Source organism: Mauremys reevesii, unplaced genomic scaffold (genome assembly GCF_016161935.1).
Source record: "Mauremys reevesii isolate NIE-2019 unplaced genomic scaffold, ASM1616193v1 Contig2, whole genome shotgun sequence".
Classification (NCBI taxonomy): Eukaryota; Metazoa; Chordata; order Testudines; family Geoemydidae; genus Mauremys; species Mauremys reevesii.
This window is the reverse complement of record NW_024100826.1, coordinates 3,240,140-3,259,155: the sequence shown is the minus strand read 5'-3', so window position 1 is coordinate 3,259,155 and position 19,016 is coordinate 3,240,140. Positions and strand designations below refer to the sequence as shown.

The 19,016-nt window shown below is 44.6% G+C and overlaps 1 protein-coding gene across 4 annotated transcripts in view; it reads left to right on the top strand.

The window, feature by feature from the left end:
• The window catches only part of KDM5B (lysine demethylase 5B), a 192,856-nt gene that overhangs the window by 119,909 nt on the left and 53,931 nt on the right, over nucleotides 1-19,016 (top strand). For all 4 annotated transcript variants that reach the window (XM_039518029.1, XM_039518031.1, XM_039518028.1 and 1 more), the window contains 5 exons: nucleotides 345-469; nucleotides 1,031-1,181; nucleotides 11,144-11,258; nucleotides 11,916-12,271; nucleotides 14,918-15,056. In XM_039518029.1, coding sequence (XP_039373963.1) covers nucleotides 345-469; nucleotides 1,031-1,181; nucleotides 11,144-11,258; nucleotides 11,916-12,271; nucleotides 14,918-15,056 — 886 coding nt within the window. The remainder of the gene's footprint in view (nucleotides 1-344; nucleotides 470-1,030; nucleotides 1,182-11,143; nucleotides 11,259-11,915; nucleotides 12,272-14,917; nucleotides 15,057-19,016) is intronic.

The following is a 19,016-nucleotide window of genomic DNA, read 5'->3' as shown; positions in this document are numbered from 1 at the left end:
AGGGAATGAACAAAACAGGTAATCATCAAATGATCCAGTTCTAGCGTTTGCTGAGTAACTGAATAATCAAGTTGCTTTCCTGAGCTGTCCTTCACCCTCTGTTCCTCCCTGCTGTTTTGTTACCTCTTCACTGTCTTATGTTCAGTTGGACTGCGAGCTCTTCAGAGCAGGGACCTGGTCTAGAATTTGTTATATGAGGTGCCTAATATGCTTGTGAGCACTGAATAATAGTAAGTACAAACTTCTATAGATAAAGCAGTGGTGGTTCATATGGACACTAGACAATCTTATTTTGATGTTCATTCATGCCTTACTGAAGGGATTGAATTCTGTGCCTGTTGCAGATATCGATATAAACTAGATGATCTCTATCCAATGATGAATGCACTGAAATTGCGTGCAGAATCCTACAATGAATGGGCTTCAAAAGTAAATGAAGCTTTGGAGGCAAAAATTAACCATAAAAGTAGTATGTATTTTCCTTATCTTGTATTTGCTACAGATGCTAAAAATTGTCAATTTCCAAAATATTTCTTGTTCTGCTGTTAACTTCTGAAACTCAACAACTTTGTCTTTGAAGCTTATTTATGTATCATATAAATAAATCTGTATATTTATATGCCTGCTAAACTCAAGGTTGTGAGTTCAATCCTTGAGGGGGCCATTTAGGGATCTGGGGCAAAAATCTGTCTGGGGATTGGTCCTGCTTTCAGCAGAGGTTGGACTAGATAACCTCCTGAGGTCCCTTCCAACGCAGATATTCCATGAGTCTATGACTCCATCTCACAACTAACAGTGTGAGTCCCCCAAAGAGAAGCTTGTTGGAGGTTGAGTTGTATGGGTTTGGCAGGTAGGGGATGTTGTATATCTGAAAGTGCAGTTTTTTTTTAAATTTCTGTACAAGCTTCAGGGGTTTTTTTTATTAGACATTGTTGCATACAGTTATTGCACTGCAGTATTCTTCTCTATTACTTAAAATCAATCCTAAAAAGGAATATATTTAATTAAAGAAAATATTCTCTTTTAAAAGGCCTCATCAGTTTTAAGGCTTTGATAGAAGAATCAGAAATGAGAAAGTTTCCAGATAATGATCTACTGCGACACCTCCGATTAGTTACTCAGGATGCAGACAAATGTGCTTCAGTTGCACAGCAACTTCTTAATGGCAAAAGACAAACAAGGTATGTGTTGCACTTATTTCAAATTACTGGGGGGAAAATTTGGAAAAGGCACTTGTTTTATGGGTTTCCAAATTACGGCAACCCTTTTGGTCTCCTGAAAAGAGATCCTACTTTTGGGGTCTGGTACTTCCTGACACATGATATGTCAAGTGTCCTGAACTTTGCAATTTCTAAAGGCCACCTGTTCCAACTTGAGGCAGCATTAAGTAAGTTATGTAAAATAGCACTCGCCTTTCTCTTCCTGGTGATCCATTGCACTTTAAAATGTTTTTCTTTCCTGAGAAGAAAGTTGTTTCTTCTTCAAGTAGTGTCCCTATGGGTGGTCCACTGTAGGTGTGTCTGCATCCTTGTGCTGCTGATCCGAGATCTTTGGTAGCCGTGTCTGTTGGGCCTGCACATGCACTGTCTTTCCTCATGCTGCATCTCGAGGCTAGCCATTGCATGTGGGCTATCCACCTTCCTGCCTTCTACCCCAAGCTTCACCAAGACAATAGAGAGGCCATACTACACACCTTAGATGTTAGGAGAGCCCCCTTTCATTCTATCTCGATAGGACAAAAACCTTTAGGAAGTCCCTAGACCAGGGGTGGCCAGCCTGAGAAGGAGCCAGAATTTACCAATGTACATTGCCAAAGAGCCACAGTTCCCCTCCCACCCACCGGCAGCCCCAACAATCAGCGCCTCCCTCTCCCTCCCCCACCTCCTGATCAGCTGTTTTGTGGCATGTAGGAGGCTCTGGTGGGGGAGGAATGAGGGCATAGCAAACTTGGGAGGGGATTGGAAGGGGTGGAGTGGGGGCAGGGCCTGTTGCAGAGCCAGGGGTTGAGCAGTGAGTACCCCCTGGCACAGTGGAAAGTTGGCGCCTGTAGCTCCAGCCCCAGAGTCAGTGCCTATACGAGGAGCTGCATACTAACTTCTGAAGAGCTGCATCTGGCTCCAGAGCCACAGGTTGGCCACCCCTGCCCTAGACTCTTCCTCTCTATGGCAGAAAGATCCAAGGGCTTAGTGATATCAGCCCAAAGGCTCTCTAAGTGGGTCTCGATTTGCATCAGGCAGTGCTACCAAATTCATAACATGACTCCTCCAGACTCCATCCATACAGATTGCGTGAGATGGATCTCCTCATCTGTTGCCTTCTTTAAGGGCATCCCCATCTCAGAGATCTGCAGAGCGTCATTGTGGGCATTAGTCCACACCTTCACAGAACATTATGCAATCACCGGGGACTCTGCCTCTGATGCCGTCTTTGACACCACAGTACTATCACCTGTGACTAACCTGACTCTGAAGTCCCAGCCCTCCAAGAGTGGTACTGGTCGGGAGTCACCTATAATGGAGCCCCCAGAGGGACACTACTTGAAGAAGTTACTCACCTTGTGCAGTAATGATGGTTCTTTGAGATGTGTGTCCCTATAGTAACTGCTCCACTACCTGCCCTCCTCGGAGTTCTCGCTTATGACTCTTTGGTAGAGAAGGAACTGAGGATGATTAGCCCATGTGTGCTGGCTAGCCTCATGGTGCAACACGAGGAGAGACCGTGCATGTGCGGGCCCAATGGACACTGCTACTGATCAGCAGCGCAGAGACGGAGACACACCTACCGTGGAGCACCCATAGGGGGGCACATCTTGAAGAACCATTGTTATTGCACAAGGTGAGGAACTTCTTCAGATATAGATAGACAACAGTGTTGTTAGATGTTTGGCTGTATGCATGTTATTTCTACGTGCTGCACTGGCTCTGGCCACAGAGCCCATACAGCAGGCTTCCATCGAACTGCCCAGTAAGACCACAAGACTTGGTTTAATAGTGGTTTAATTTATTTCCAGTGAAGCACGTTGCTAATGCCCTGGTTCAGTGGTTATAGGTACACTAACAAATGTATGCCCGTGACAATAGACGAGCTCAGTGAACAGCGGGACTTTCCATTCCTCCCTAGGCCAGACAGAGACACTCCCTTTGAGGCTTCATTTTATACATCAATACAAACAAATAACATATTGCCCCTCTGATGTGATTAGTTACCTGCCCCCTAACGTGGGTTGTTACCACCCATTACCTTGTACATATTGATTCGATCAAAACATCTCTATCCATCACATTGTCATCCTGTCCTCTTATTTAGGATGGGTCAGCGTGTTCCTGTTCTCTTTAGGGAATATGTTGGTATCGAGGTGTTCTGGTCCCACCCTTCTGTAATGTGTTTGCATGAGTGCTCTGTGCCTAGCACCTCTTAAGAATGTGTTTTTTTTTGCAATATCAGCCCTGTTCTTCCCAGATTCAATTGTTCTCTACCTCTTCAGCATGCAAGGGCATTTTCCTCTCAGTTCCTTCTCAACCTCAAGCCCTTCCCAGTGGGTGAGGACACCGCCGGACCTCCCCCAGTGGTCCAATCATCATCATCCTCTCCGGACGAGGTGGTGGGGGGCCCCTCCACAGCTAGCCCACCAGACAATTTCAGGGATCATCCGGCACTGCTCCATAGGGTGGAATCGAATGTGGGCCTCAAGGCAGAGCAGATGGAGGAGCAGATGGAGACATTGTTTAATGTGCTCTTAGCGTCCATTCCAGCCCACGTCACACTACTGAGTGGGTCCTGAAAATTGCCAGGACCATCTGGCAAACCCCATCCTCCATGCTGCCCACCTCTAAGAGGGTGGGAACAAAGTACTGTGTCAGAGTTTGAGTATTTATACACCCACCTAAGTTCCTTGTAAGCAGCCTATTTAGCCCTGCGTAGGTGCTCAGGGAACCCAGCCCGGACCTGCTGCAGCCGGGGTGCCCCTCCCCCAGCCCCAACTCAGCCCTGGACCTGCCCGGGGAGGGGAAGCCTGAACCTAGCCCCGGCCCAGGCCTGCCGAGGGGGAGTGGGAGCACCTATCCCATGGCCCCAGCCCTGGAGCTGCTGCGGCAAGGAGAGGTGCCTGTCCCCCACAGCCCATGTGCTGCTGTGGGAGGAGAGAGCTGGGGGAGTCCTCTCTCATCGCCATAGTCCTGGAGCACCCTCCTGCATCCCAAACCCTTCATCCCCAGCCCGCACCCTCAGCCGGAGCCCTCACTCTCTGCTCCAGCCCTGAGCCCCTCATCCCCAGCTCGACCCCAGAGTCTGCACTGCCAGCTGGAGCCTTCACCCCCTGCACCCCAACCCTCTGCCCCAATCCTGAGCCCCTCATCTCTGGTCCCACCCCAGAGCCCGCATCCCCAACCGGGGACCTCACACACCTGCACCCCTACCCCCTGCCCCAGCCATGAGCCCTCTCCCACACTGAACTCCTCGGCCTCACCCCCACCACATGAATTTTGTTATGTGCACCAATATGAAGGTGATGCAGCCAACGAGAGGGATAAACGGGCCCACTAGTTCCACCCCTAAGAATAAGGAAGCCAAGAGGCTGGATTTGTTCGATTGCAAGATTTCATTCTATGGCCAGCCTCTAGTTTCAGGTGGGGAACACCAGGCTCTCTTGTGTCACTATAACTTTAACTTGTGGGACTCTATCCTCAAGTTCAAGGACTCCATGTCTCAGGAGACAGCCCATAGTTTGCAACTCTGGTGAAGGAGGGTACTGCAGCGACTCTGTGCTCCCTCCAAATGGTCTGGGACACAGCCAATTCAGCTGCCTGGGTGGTACCCTTAGCAGTGGTCGTGCGGCACAGTTCCTGGCTTCAGACTGCCGGACTGTCTCAGGAGATGCAGGCCTCTATTCAGGACCACCCGTTTCATGGTGTTGGCCTTTTTCCGACCAAACAGATGCTCAACTGCATGGCCTAAAAGACATGCAGGCGACCCTCCTCTCGCTGGGGATGCACACTCCTCAGGCGTCGAGACAGCCATTCCGGTCTCCTCTGCCACCTCGACAGTGGCAGCCTCGACAAGGGCCTGCAAAGAAAAAGGACGTCGAGTTTAGCTGCTGCCACCCTTCATCATCCCAATCTCCTGTGAAGCCTGCCCAGGAGAAGCACCGGGGGGCCAAAAGCGCTCGTTTTCAGGGTGTACTTGGGAGCAACGCACCAGCCACCTGCCCAGATCCTTCCTGCCTTTTCCTTAACCGCCTTTTACCCTACCGCTCAACCTGGTTGCCAGTTACGTCAGACCGCTGCGTCCTGGACATAGTAGCTCGGGGCTATACCCTGCAATTTTTGGCCGTCCCTCCCTTCCTCCCCTCGTCTCTCTTCAGGGACCCTTCTCATGAGCAACTCCTTGTTCAGGAGGTCGAGAAGCTCCTGGGCTTGGAAGCTGTGGAGGAGGTTCCTCGGGACATGCAAGGAAGAGGATTCTACTCCCACTATTTCCTAATCCCGAAGGCCAAAGGGGGCCTCAGAACCTTTCTGGACCTGCATGGCCTCAACAAGTCTCTCAAGAAGTGGAAGTTCCGCATGGTCACCCTGGCCTCCATCATCTCTTCCTTGGATCCAGGGGACTTGTACGCCACTCTTGACTTAAAGGATGCTTAATTTCATGTCTCCATATTCCCGGGACACAGACGTTTCCTGCGTTTCATTGTGGCCGGCTGCCACTTCCAGTTCACGGTACTACCCTTTGGCCTGTCTTCGGCCCCCAGGGTGTTCACAAAATGCATGGCACCGGTAGCGGCTTACCTGAGGTGTCAAGGGGTCCAAATCTTTCCGTATCTTGATGACTGGCTCATCAAGGGCAGCTCTCTGGAGCAGGTGCAAAGTAGCCTCAGTCTGGTGAGTTCCACCTGCAGCGACCTGGGCCTGTTAACAAACACAGAGAAGACCACGTTAATGCCAGTCCAAAGCATAGAGTTTATCGGAGCGGTTTTCAATTCCATGCAAGCCAGGGCCCCTTCCTTCCAGAAGCGCGGTTTCAGTGCCTGCAACTGATGGGCCAATGGCCGTGTGCATGTATGTGGTCAGCCATGCCCAACTTCATCTGAGATCTCTGCAAGCATGGCTGGCCTCAGTCTACATCCCCAGCTGGCACCTCCTGGACCAAGTGGTCATGGTGCCGAGCCACATCCTCTTGTCTCTGTGCTGGTGGCGGGATCCCAAGTCGGTGCTGCAAGGAGTTCCCTTCACGTTCCCATCTCCGTTGCTCACCCTGGTATCGGCCACCTCCGATATGGGCTGGGGAGACCATCTGGACGAGCTCAACACCCAGGGCCACTGGTTACAAGCTGTCCTAGCGCTTCATATTGATGTTGGGAGCTCAGAGCAGTTTGCCTGGCCTGTCAGGCTTTCTTGCCCCACCTGAAGGGCAAGGCATGGTGCAGGTCTTGATGGACAATACTGCCGCAATGTGTTACATCAACAGACAGGCAGTGCCAGGTCTTCGACCCTTTGTCGGGAAGTGCTCAGCCTCTGGGACATTTGTGTGCAGTACACCATTCATCTGTAACCACCCACCAGGAACATCCTGGCATGTCGCCCCATCAGGACCTTCTTGTCACACCACGAATGGTTGCTCCACCTGGAGGTGGTCAGCCTAATCTTCCGCATGTGGGGGACTCCCCACGTGGAGCTGTTCGCGTCCTGGCAGAACAGGAAGTGCCACATGTTCTGTTCTCTGCAGGGCAGGGACAAGGGCTCCCTGTCGGATGCCTTCCTGATCCCATGGTCGGGAGCACTGATGTACACCTTACCGTAGGTGCCGTTAATCCACAAGGTCCTGCTAAAGGTGAAGCAAGACAAAGTGACAGTCATCCTCATAGCCCTAGTGTGGCTTCATCAGCACTGATTCAGCATGCTGCTGAGTCTTTCAGAAGCTGCCTCTTTGGTAGAACCATGGCAATCTGCGGCGTTCAAACCTGCCGGCGCTCCACTTGACAGCCTGGTTACTGCGTGGTTAAATGGGGATGAGTGGCGTTTTTCCACTGGTGTCCAGCAGGTCCTGCTGGGCAGCATGAAACCCTCCACCAGGGCTGCCTACATGGCAAAGTGAAAGTGGTTCACATGTTGGGCCTCAGATTGTCACATTTGTGTGGAAGAGGCCCCGCTGCAAGACATCCTGGGCTATTTGCTGCACCATAAGCTCCAGGGCCTGTCGCTGTCTTTGGTCAGGGTACACCTGGTGTCCATTTCAGCATTCAGCCCTCTGCTTCAAGGATGGTCGGTCATCGCCCATCCCATGATGGTGTGGTTCCTGAAAGGTCTGGAGTGCCTTTACCCGCATATCATAGAATCATAGAATATCAGGGTTGGAAGGGACATCAGCAGGTCATATAGTCCAACCCCCTGCTCAAAGCAGGACCAATCCCCAGACAGATTTTTACCCTAGTTCCCTAAATGGCCCCCTCGAGGATTGAAGTCACAACCCTGGGTTTCTCCCATGACCATATCGTTTAGGGGGTATTCTGACTTAGAGGCGTTCAGTCATAATCCCTCAGATGGTAGCTTTGCCCCATTGGCTCCTCAGCCAAGCACATACACCAAATGTCTGAATCTGCGGTTCCTCTCGTACTGAGCAGGATTACTGTTGCAACAACACATCATCAGTAGGGTAAAATTAACCTGTCTCACTCGTCACTATGAATGCTTGGCCGCCACAAGCCAGTTATCCCTGTGGTAACTTTCTGACACCTCCTGCTTTAAAACCCAAAAAGTCAGAAGGATCGTGAGGCCTCGCTTTCATGGTCTGTATTCATACTGAAAATCAAGATCAAGCAAGCTTTTGCCCTTCTACTCCACAGGAGGTTTCTGTCCTCCCTGAGCTCGCCTTAGGACACCTGCGTTACGGTTTGACAGGTGTACCGCCCCGGTCAAACTCCCCACCTGACACTGTCCCTGGAGCGGGTCACGCCTGGCATGCGCCGGGCACTTGGAGCCAGAAGCCTCAGGCCTCACCCCCCCGCCTCACCGGGTAAGTGAAAAAATGGTTCTCACTTGGGACCTGAATCTTGTGCTGTCAAGGCTCATGGGGGGGCCCCCGTTTGAGCCATTGGCTTCCTGCTCCCTCCCGCTTCTCTCATGGAAGGTCTCCTTCTTAGTCGCTATAACTTCGGCCTGTAGGGTATCCGATATCAGGGCGCGCATGTCGGAACCGCCTTATACGATCTTCTGTGTCTGCATCTAGTCTTTCTGCCCAAGGTCATCTCCCAGTTCCATAATGGTCAAGATATATCCTTTTGTCCAGAGCCTCATCCTACGGATGAGGAACGCAGGCTGCATACCCTGGACATCAGAAGGGCTTTGGCCTTCTATAGATAGAACAAAGCCATTCCATAAGTCTACACGATTATTTGTTGCTGACACAGACAGGATGAAGGGTTGCCTAGTGTCTACCCAGAGAATCTCGTCCTGGACCACGGCCTCCATCCGGTACTGTTATGAGCTGGCAAAGGTGCACCTGCTGGCGATCATGACAGCTCCCTCGATTAGGGTGCAGGTGTCCTCGGAAGCCTTCTTCGCTCTAGTGCCGATCCAAGAAATTTATTGCACTGACCCAGAAAGCTCAAGATAATGCTGGTTTTGGCAGAGCTGTGCTCCAATATGAAAGACTGTGAACTCTATTTTAAAGAAGCCTTATTGAGGGCGCAGGAACAAACCATCCCGAAGTGCAGAAAGAATAGCAAATATGGCAGGCAACCAGCTTGGCTTAACAGTGAAATCTTCGGTGAGCTTAAACTCAAAAAGGAAGCTTACAAGAACTGGAAATTTGGACAGATTACTAGGAAGGCGTATAAAAATATTGCTAGAGGATGCAGGGGTGTAATCAGGAAGGCCAAGGCACAATTGGAATTGCAGCTAGCAAGGGATGTGAAGGGTAACAAGAAAGGTTTCTAAAGGTATGTTAGCAACAAGAAGGTGATCAGGGAAAGTGTGGGACTCTTACTGAATGGGGGAGGCAACATAGTGACAGATGATGTGGAAAAAGCTGAAGTAGTCAATGCTTTTTTTGCCTCAGTCTTCACAGACAAGGTCAGCTCCCAGACTGCTGCACTGGGCAACACAGTATGGGGAGGAGGTGAGCAGCCCTCAGTGGTGAAAGAACAGGTAAGGACTATTTAGAAAAACTGGACATGCACAAGATCTAATGCATCCAAGAATGCTGAGGGAGTTGGCTGATGTGATTGCAGAGCCACTGGCCATTATCTTTGAAAATTTGTGGCGATCGGGGGAGGACCTGGATGATTGGAAAAAGGCAGATATAGTGCCCACATTTTAAAAAGGGAAGAAAGAGAACCCGGACTACAGACGGGTCAGCCTCACTTCAGTCCCCGGCAAAATCATGGAGCAGGTCCTCAAGGAATCCATTTTGAAGCACTTGGAGGAGAGGAAGATGATCAGGAACAGTCAACATGGATTCACCAAGGTCAAGTCATGCCTGACCAACCTGATTGCCTTCTATGATGAGATAACTGGCTCTGTGGATATGGGGAAAGTGGTAGATGTGATATATCTTGACTTTAGCAAAGCTTTTGATACGGTCTCCCACAGTATTCTTGCCAGCAAGTTAGAAAAGTATGGATTGGATGAATGGACTATAAAGTGGATAGAAAGCTGGCTAGATTATTGGGCTCAACAAGTAGTGAATCAATGGCTCGATGTCTAGTTGGCAGCCGGTATCAAGCAGAGTGCCCCAGGGGTCAGTCCTGGGACTGGTTTTGTTCAACATCTTTATTAATGATCTGGATGATGCGATAAATTGCACCCTCAGCAATTTTGCAGATGACACTAAATTGGGAGGAGAGGTAGATAAAGCTGGAGGGTAGGAATAGGGTTCAGAGTGACCTAGACAAATTGGAGGATTGAGCCAAAAGAAATTTGAGGTTAAATAAGGAAAGTGCAGAGTTCTGCACTTAGGAAGGAAGAATCCCATGCATCACTACAGGCTGGGGACCGACTGGCTAAGCAGCAGTTCTGCAGAAAAGGACCTGAGGATTACAGTGGACGAGAGGGTGGATATGAGTCAGTAGTGTGCCCTTGTTGCCAAGAAGGCCAACGGCATATTGGGCTGTATTAGTAGGAGAATTGCCAGCAGATTGAGGGAAGTGATTATTCCCTCACTACAGAAGGGATGTGGACAAATTGGAGAGAGTCCAGCGGAGGGCAACGAAAATGATTAGGGGGCTGGGGCATATGACTTACAAGGAGAGGCTGAGGGAACTGGGGTGAGGAGGGATTTGATAGCAGCCTTCAATTACCTGAAGTGGGGTTCCAAAGAGGATGGAGCTAGGCTTTTCTCAGTGATGGCAGATGATAGAACAAGAAGCAATGGTCTCAAGTTGCAGTGGGGGATGTCTAGATTGCATATTAGGAAACACAATTTCACTAGGAGGGTGGCAAAGGGTCGTTACCTAGGGAGGTGGTGGAATCTCCCTCCTTAGAGGTTTTTAAGGCCTGGCTTGACGCAGCCTTGGCTGGGATGATTTACTTGGTGTTGGTCCTGCTTTGAGCGGGGGAGTGGACTAGATGACCTCCTGAGGTCTCTTCCAACCCTAATATTCTATGATTCTAACTCCAAGACCACCTCTGAGGATTCTGCTTGTAAGTCACCTACAGTTGAATCGACGTTAACAAGCACTTAAGAAAAAACTGTTCTTCGAGATGTGTTGCTCATGTCCATTCCATTACTCGGCCTCCTGCCCCTCTGTTGGAGTTATCGAGAAGAAGAAACTGAGAGGGCGGAGGGCCGGCGGCGCCTGATAAACCATGGAATGAGTGTGGCACTCCAGAGGGCGCCACAGCCAGCCCTATGGATACTGCTAACGTAAACGTCTCCAATCGCACATGTGGGTGCATGCACACCTACAATGGAATGGACATGAGCAAAACATCTCGAAGAACAATGTTTAAGAAAAGGTAGGTAACCATTTTTTCCAGTCAGTTTCGCATATAGACAAGTCCTAAGTCACTTAGATGCTTTTGAAGATCATGCTTTTCATGTATAATCTATGAGATAAAATTTCTGAAAATTCATGAGTAGACTTAAAACTTTAAATGTTGGAGTATGTTTTAGTGACATCCGAAAATCTGGAAATGCCTATATGTAATTGCAGATATCGTTCTGGAGGAGGAAAATCCCCAAATCAGCTGACTGTGAATGAGCTTCGGTTGTTTGTAAGACAGCTGTATGCTCTACCCTGTGTCCTCAGTCAGACTCCATTACTGAAGGTAACTTTGAGAGCTCTAAAGAGGACGGGGAGGAACTAAAACACTTAAGAACATTTTATTGCTATCTTTATTATTTTAAGACTGCATACAGTTGAACAGCTAGTCTAGAACAGGAATTCACAAGTGGAAGGAATCATGTTCTGTTTAGTGTTGCTGATACACTATGAAAATATTCTAAATCTCAAGGTATTAAGAGAATGAGCATTTCAAGGTAAATTTTCCTTGTGCATTCCTTGCATCATACACTATGCCTACACTATAGTTTGTTATAACTTATGTCACCCAGGGGTGTGAATATACCACCCCTCGACTGACATAAGTTTCACCAGCATGGGCACTTGTGTGAACAAGCTATGTTGCCAGTATAGCTCCTGCTGCTCACAGGGGTGGGTTTTTTTTATGCTGATGGGAGAGCACCTGACGGCATAGAGCGTCTTCACCACACATGCTGCAGTGGTGCCGCTGTTTTAGTGCACCTGTGCTACTGCAACACTGTACATATAGACGTGGCCTTAGTGAGATGTTTGCCAGTAAATTCTACTAGCAGTGCTTTAACTAACAGAACAGCCAAGATTGCAGTGCTGTTGGGTATAGGAGCTTTAAGCTTTGACAATGGTTTTCTCCTTTTGTTTTAATAGTTACTGTTGTGTGTTTCAGGATCTTCTTAATCGTGTGGAAGCTTTCCAACAGCATAGCCAAAAACTTCTCTCTGAAGAAATGCCCAGTGCTGCAGAACTGCAGGAACTATTGAATGTCAGCTTTGAGTTTGATGTTGATCTTCCACAGCTAGCAGAACTGCGGATCCGTCTGGAGCAGGCACGCTGGCTGGAAGATGTACAGCAAGCTTGCTTGGATCAAAGCTCCCTTACTCTGGATGATATGAGACGACTCATAGACTCAGGCGTTGGACTGACTCCTCATTCAGCAGTTGAGAAAGCAATGGCTAAACTGCAAGAACTTCTTACTGTGTCTGAACACTGGGATGACAAGGCCAGAAATCTGATAAAGGCCAGGTAGATGCTGAATCTTAGAGTTTGGGAATAGGTGCAATTAGTGTTGCATCTTTCACTTGGTAACCCAAAAAGCAGGCAGTTCACATGTGGTCCTGACCTTCTTGCCTTTGTTTTTCTCTTCATTTTTATGAGTGCATGAATATACTAATGTATCATTTTTTAGTTTGTATCTGGTATTGCATGGAACTTTGTAATATTGGATGATGTGTAGACAAACAATTCCATGCTGCTTATATATATATATATATATATATATATATATATATATATATATATATATATATATATATATATATATATATATATTACATGGACAAATGAAGGGAGGGGAAGATGGAAAGGACCTGTAAAAACAGTTGAAGGTTCAGATCAATTGTTTACTCCTCCATCAGTGTTTCAAATCTTAGTGCTTTTCTACACAATAAAGCTAAGATGTGACTTATAAGCTAACGTGAATTTAAACCAGTGTGGTTCTACCAGTGTGGTATCAGTCCCTCATGTAGACATTCTTATACTGGAATAATAGGGGCTTTTTAGATTTAGCTTACGTTACTTAAGACAGGATGTAAGCTAAACCAAAAAACCCCACTATTATACTGGAATAAGAGTATCCAAGTGGGGTGGTTTTTACTTCTATAGTTGTAATTATATAAGTATAAATGGTAAAACTCTCCAATGTAGACAAGGCCTAAGGATGGAGAGAGCAGGAATTGAGATGGAATACTTCCTCACTGTGACAAAAGGATGCTGCTGGGCATTTCACCCTCAATATAGTCTAATGAATATAAAGGAAGAAATAACATTTGTTAAGTTCATTAAGATGTAATTAAAAGCTGTATGCTAAGTACAGATTCTATGAGACCAGAATTTGGCTCCCAGATCCTTGGCTTCATATTTATTTAAACACTAGAGCATTTCTTACCACTCTTGTACTGGTCACATTGTTTATTATTTAAGACAAATGTGATGGTAAAGCACAAACTACAGAATAAGTGTGACTTGATCCCACAAAAAATCAGAGCTATAGGTGAAATTGTGCCTGTAAGCAACAAAACTAAGTTATGAATTGCAGTATGTAATAGCATCATGACAAATAAATACTTTTTTCTTGAAGCCCCTACTATTAGCTGACAGGCTTGAGTTAAGGGTAAATCTGCTGTATCTCTAAAAATTTCCTGCCTTTGGAACTTTCTGACAGATGCTCAGGCTCTCATTCAAAGGCTTATGAAATTTTAAATTTTATGTTAAATCTCCCTCATGGAAATGTATAAACACTATAAAATATAGACCAATCAGGAAAATTTGGGTTACCGCAACTCTGATGAGAAGAAAAAGGATGCATGTAGTACACTGCTTTTTCTTTTAAACCAATTTGGACACCTCTTTTCAAAATACATAGGGCACTCCAGAATCAAACAACAGCTTTTTGAGTAAACAAGGTTCTAACATCTTTGTTTGCTACAGTGACTTTACTCTCTTCATTCTTTTTAGCTGAAGGTGAACAACTAATTAAAAACCAATGGAGTTAAATATAAATTTTTGCCAGATGGCCCCACTAACCAGGCTGGGTGTGCAAGGCAGCAATCACCCCAAGATACGTTTTAAGTAGTCTTAAACAACCAACCATTTTTTTCTCTCTCTCTCTGAAATCCTCGTGGTACATACTCAATAGTTCAGTACCAGGAAATGTACCAAAATGATTTAACAGGCACTGAAGGACATGCATTTGAAATGTTTACATTTTATACAGTTAAAAAAAAAATACTGTGGTGAACAAGCTCTCCTTAGCTTTCTTTTCAAGTTCTTCAGTATACCTAGCAAAAACCTTTTAGATGCAGGGGAAAAAAAACACTTTTAAAATGTCTCTCTCAAGTTTAGTGGGTATGGTGAACCGAAATCTCTGCTCAGTCCCTTTTGTAAAAAAAAAAAAAAGTCAGCTCTGGGACAGGAACTCATTTACAGTACTCTGGGTAACTTCGAGTCTTACACCTCTACATTCCTGGCTACAATGATCCAAGTTGGCATTTAAGTACTGGCTAGTGGTCTCTTGTCTACTTTTCCCTAGTCTGAGATCCATATTGCTCACCTTTTTCAGGCATAAAATTATTATTTTATTTTTTATTTTAAAGTGAGAGGAATAAGTCCAACAGCCCTTTCTCGCTTGTGTAGTGAATGATATTTGTGGAGGGGCATGGATGTGGGGTGTGGGGTCCTTTTCTTAAATTGTGCCTAGTTTTAGCTTGAATTTAACTATTACAAAAATACCAGTTTTTTAAATGAATTATTTATAAATCAAAATGTTAGCACTCCTAAATGTCATTGCGGTAATGACTTACTCGATAGCCAATAATTACGTATTGTGCCATACATTATTGTTGTTAAAACTCTAGTTATATTACCAAGACCTAAATTCACCGGTAGTTTTGGGCATACCTTCCTCCCTTTGAAACAGCTCCTTGAACAGCATAGGTTGGAGAGGGAGAGGGAGAGAGGGGTGTGTGTGTGTGTGTGTGTGTGTGTGTTTCGTCCCTCATGCAGTTCAATTTGTTTTGTAGTTTGAGATTTCTTACCAGCCTTTGAATAACAAAGCTAAAATGAACTACTTTGTATCACATTTTGAGTAGGCTGTGTGTATCATTTACATAGACCACGACAATCAGTAAGCAGTCTTGCGGCAGCAGTCAAGGAGATAGAGGAGATTCCTGCCTATCTCCCAAATGGTATTGCTCTGAAAGATGCTGTACAGAAGGCCAAAGATTGGCTACAGGAAGTGGAGACCCTGCAGGTAGGTAAATTGTTCCTGTTTGTTATTCATTTCGGAATATTCATAGATTGATGGCAGTGTGTCACTTCACTGACTTTTGCATAGGCTAGAAGTATGTGCTTCAATCTTCTTTGAAATTAAGCATGCTGGTTTTGTAACAGTTACTGCCTTAAAACAACTGGTTAAATTATGGACTGATGAATGCTTTAATTTTGACTTGTATCTCAGGCAGCAGTGGACCTTATGTATATTACTTGAATCTGGAATTAATTTACTGCAATGAATATAAAATGAGCTGTTGGTAGATAAATAGTACAAAACATTCCCTAATATATGTCTCTCACAGCCACCAGTTAACAATTATGACACAATATTTTAACACTACTATAGTTTTTGTACCATTATCTAGCCACAAAAAAGCCTTGCTGGTAAAAGCCACGTTGCTAAGACTATTCTATTTCTAGCTTACTCTGGTCATTATTTTAATGTTAGGGATTGCCTGTTATTTTCAGAGATTGATGACTATTTAAAACAGCATAGTTATACTGTATCTGTGTAGGTTTTTGCTTATGGCCCAATTATTAAGATAACATCCTAGTTATAATGCATATTATATATTTACATGCCCAGTGACATCAGAATTCTCACGTGAACTAATTTTGAAATTACTGTGATGATAATAGATAACATGAGCAGCTGTTCATGTCAGATAAAAAGTGAGGGTAAAAAAAAAAAAATTACAGTCCTTTACTCATTTCTAGCACTCTTAATATTCCCATTTGTATAGAGAAGGCTTCTCTGACTGGACCCATTTATACATGTGTCAGTTAAACATTCTGAAAACAAGTCTGATGGACTCTGTGATAGGAATGAGTCTGGGCCTTGAGAGCCTTGTCTGCACTGGAGCTCCCAGAAGTGCTACCAGTGAGCATTTATGGTAAATGTCCCTAGTGTAGAAATGATATATAAATGGCTTTCCTCTTACGTATTTTATTTTGCATTCACTGTTGAAGTCATGATAGGAATTGGCTGAAACTTCTGTCCTATGAGAAGTAATATTTTACTTTGTTGATTTTTTTGTCCATACTCGATGGCTGTCATTTCTTTATACTCTGTGTTTAAAGGAATTGATTGATTTGTGAGTACACTGATAGTGAGCTTCCCAAGCAAGTTGAAAGTATGCAATGTGCTGACAGACCAGAATTTTGGGCTTTTCACCTTAGCCGATATCCTACTATGTGATACGTTATCATAATAGGCAAAAATTGCTCCACACAAGAGAAGCATGGCTGTTGGAACTACATTCTGTCGTCTTTGGCTTAAATGGTGTGGCTGAACAACTTGCACAGTGGTGAACTGATTAATATCATGTGATCTGGTTGTTTATTCCTTAAGACTATTCAGAAATTGCAGCTAGTGCGGAATGTAGTAGTTGCTTATTGTAGATTCATAGATTTTTAAGGCCAGAAGAGACTATGGTGATCATCTAGTCTCATCTTCAGTAAAACACAGACAATAGAATTTCATCCATTTAACTCCTGTGGTAGAGGGAATTATTTTTCCCTACTGTACTTCTTTATGTACTGTGGTTAAACTAAAACATATCATTTAGACAACCAATCTCAGTTTAAAGACCTAAAGCAACAGTGAATTAACCACTTCACACGGGAAACTTTTATTATTTTCAGTGTTAAGAATGTGTATCTTGTTTCCATATTGAATTTTTCTGACTTCAAATTTCAAGTGTTGGATCTTGCTATTGCTGTCATCTTCTAAACTTAAAGGGCCTCCTAATATCAGAAACCTTCTTCCACGTGTATATACTTAGAAACTCTCTTCAGTTTTTCAACATGCTTTTTAAAGTGTATACAAGGGATATGTTCTCTTTAAGGGAAAGGATGGTTCAGGGGTTAAGGCAGTAGCCTGGCTCTTAAACCAGGGTTCAGTTCCCTACTCTGCCACAGACCTTCCTATGTCACTGGGCAAGTCGTGATTTTTTTTTTTTTTTTTAAAGGGTGCAAGAGATCTAGATGCCCAAATTCTGTTGACTTCCCCTGGGAGTTGAACACCTAACTTTCTTAGGTCCCTTTGAAAATTTTTGCCTTAATTTCTCTGTGGGCCTTTGTTCTTCTTCTGTAAGATACAGGTAACACCACTTCCCGGCCTCAAAAGGTGTTGTGGGGATAACTACATTAAAGATTCTGAGAAGCTCAGCTTCTCCAATAATGCGGGTTAGATAAGTACCTAACAGCTAGATATAGTAGTTAAAATTGTGGCAAAACTGTTGCTAAAAGCCAAATTTTGCATTGTCCATACAATTTTACATCTAAAGTCACATCAGCCTGTAAATTGGAAGATGATCTTGAGTTTGGGGAAAATTGAAGATCGTCTGATAAAGTAGTACACCAAGATGCAGGAACTCAAAAACTGAGCTGTTTTCAAAGTTACAAAATCCTTCTAACATTTTTTTGCACATAGGATAAAACAGAGATAGGAAGCACAAGAAACCTATATCACTGGACAACCCTCGCTGAGCTTTAGTGCATGGTAATGAAAACATCTAACATGTGAAATATAATAATTTATTAGACCTTGTTTTTTAGAATTACAGACTGGAATTAACGTACTACTGGCACACTACACAGACTCCTGTGCTCTCTCCTCTTCCCCATTGTACCTTTGAATTGTGTGGTATTCTGTTAGCAAAATAAGAGTGCTGCTTCATTCCACTTTTAATGTTTTAAATTATGGACCACCTTCTTCATACCATGTACTAGATCTCAGAGATAGGGTGGTGCAATGATAGGTATGAGCAAAAAAAAGTGGGAGAGGGCTTTAGCAGCTGTTCAAAATAGCTCAGTTTTTAGGATGTGCTGTCTTGGGAACTTTTTTTTTCAGATGACTTCAGGTTTTCTCTACGAACTCTACCCTGACCTGACCACTAATTTTCAGTCCACTATACTTTTCTTAGGGATTTTAAAGAGGCTGAAAAATTTACCTTTTAACAGAAACTATTAAAAGAGTGTGCGTTTCCTGGGTTTTGTAAGTTTGTTTTGTTTATTCTTACAACACTAACTTTTTTTGGAGATATGTGGAGACACCTTAACTGAACATTTGCTGGTTTTCTAATGTTTAAGTTGGGGGCTTTGACGTTCCACACTCTGAAGGGTATGAAGAGAAGGCCCTGTCGGAGAAAAACTTAGTTCTCACTTTCTGGTTGGGTGCAACAGAGTCAGATACTTTAATTTCTCTTTACAATTGTATAGGGGGAGGGAGTGCCCTAGGACACAGGGTTGTCCCAGTCCCAGGCAAGTCTCTCTACAGGTAAACAATTACAGCAAACATTTATACTTTTTGTTGCATACAATAATAAGCAACAGCTGCATTTTGTTTATACATAGGCCATCTTGATATCTTATTTTTCTCACTTCTATTTAGACGCCAGTCTACGTTCCTCATTATCGACACAAGGTCGCAACAACTTCTCACACAGTTCTTTCCCACTCGCCTCACACAATCCTCGCTTCTACAAATCTCGTGTTATTAGGGTTACAGCTAGCCTAACTCTTGCTAACAGAGACTGTCATGCATTGAAATCCCTGTCAGTTCTTTCTCTACTTCCACACTCCCCCGTTTTGTACTTCTAGTACAACAAATATTTTCAAACCTCTATTTGCATTAAACCATGGATTTCAGATTCTACATCAGATGTTTCAACCTTAGGGGTTTTGATTGGATGTAATGACAATGTATGATTAGCCTGGACATGAAAGATATTACTATTATCACGTCCTTTACCACAACAACATAATCCTAAACTAAATAACAACAATACAAAAAATAAGATTCCCATAATAATAATATGATGGGGTTGTTGTACAGTTTTAGTCACAAAGCACAATACATCATACTTAATAGATAAAGTAAACACTCTATAAGCTGTATGGAAACATTCTTTTCAACTTGACATATATTTTGAAG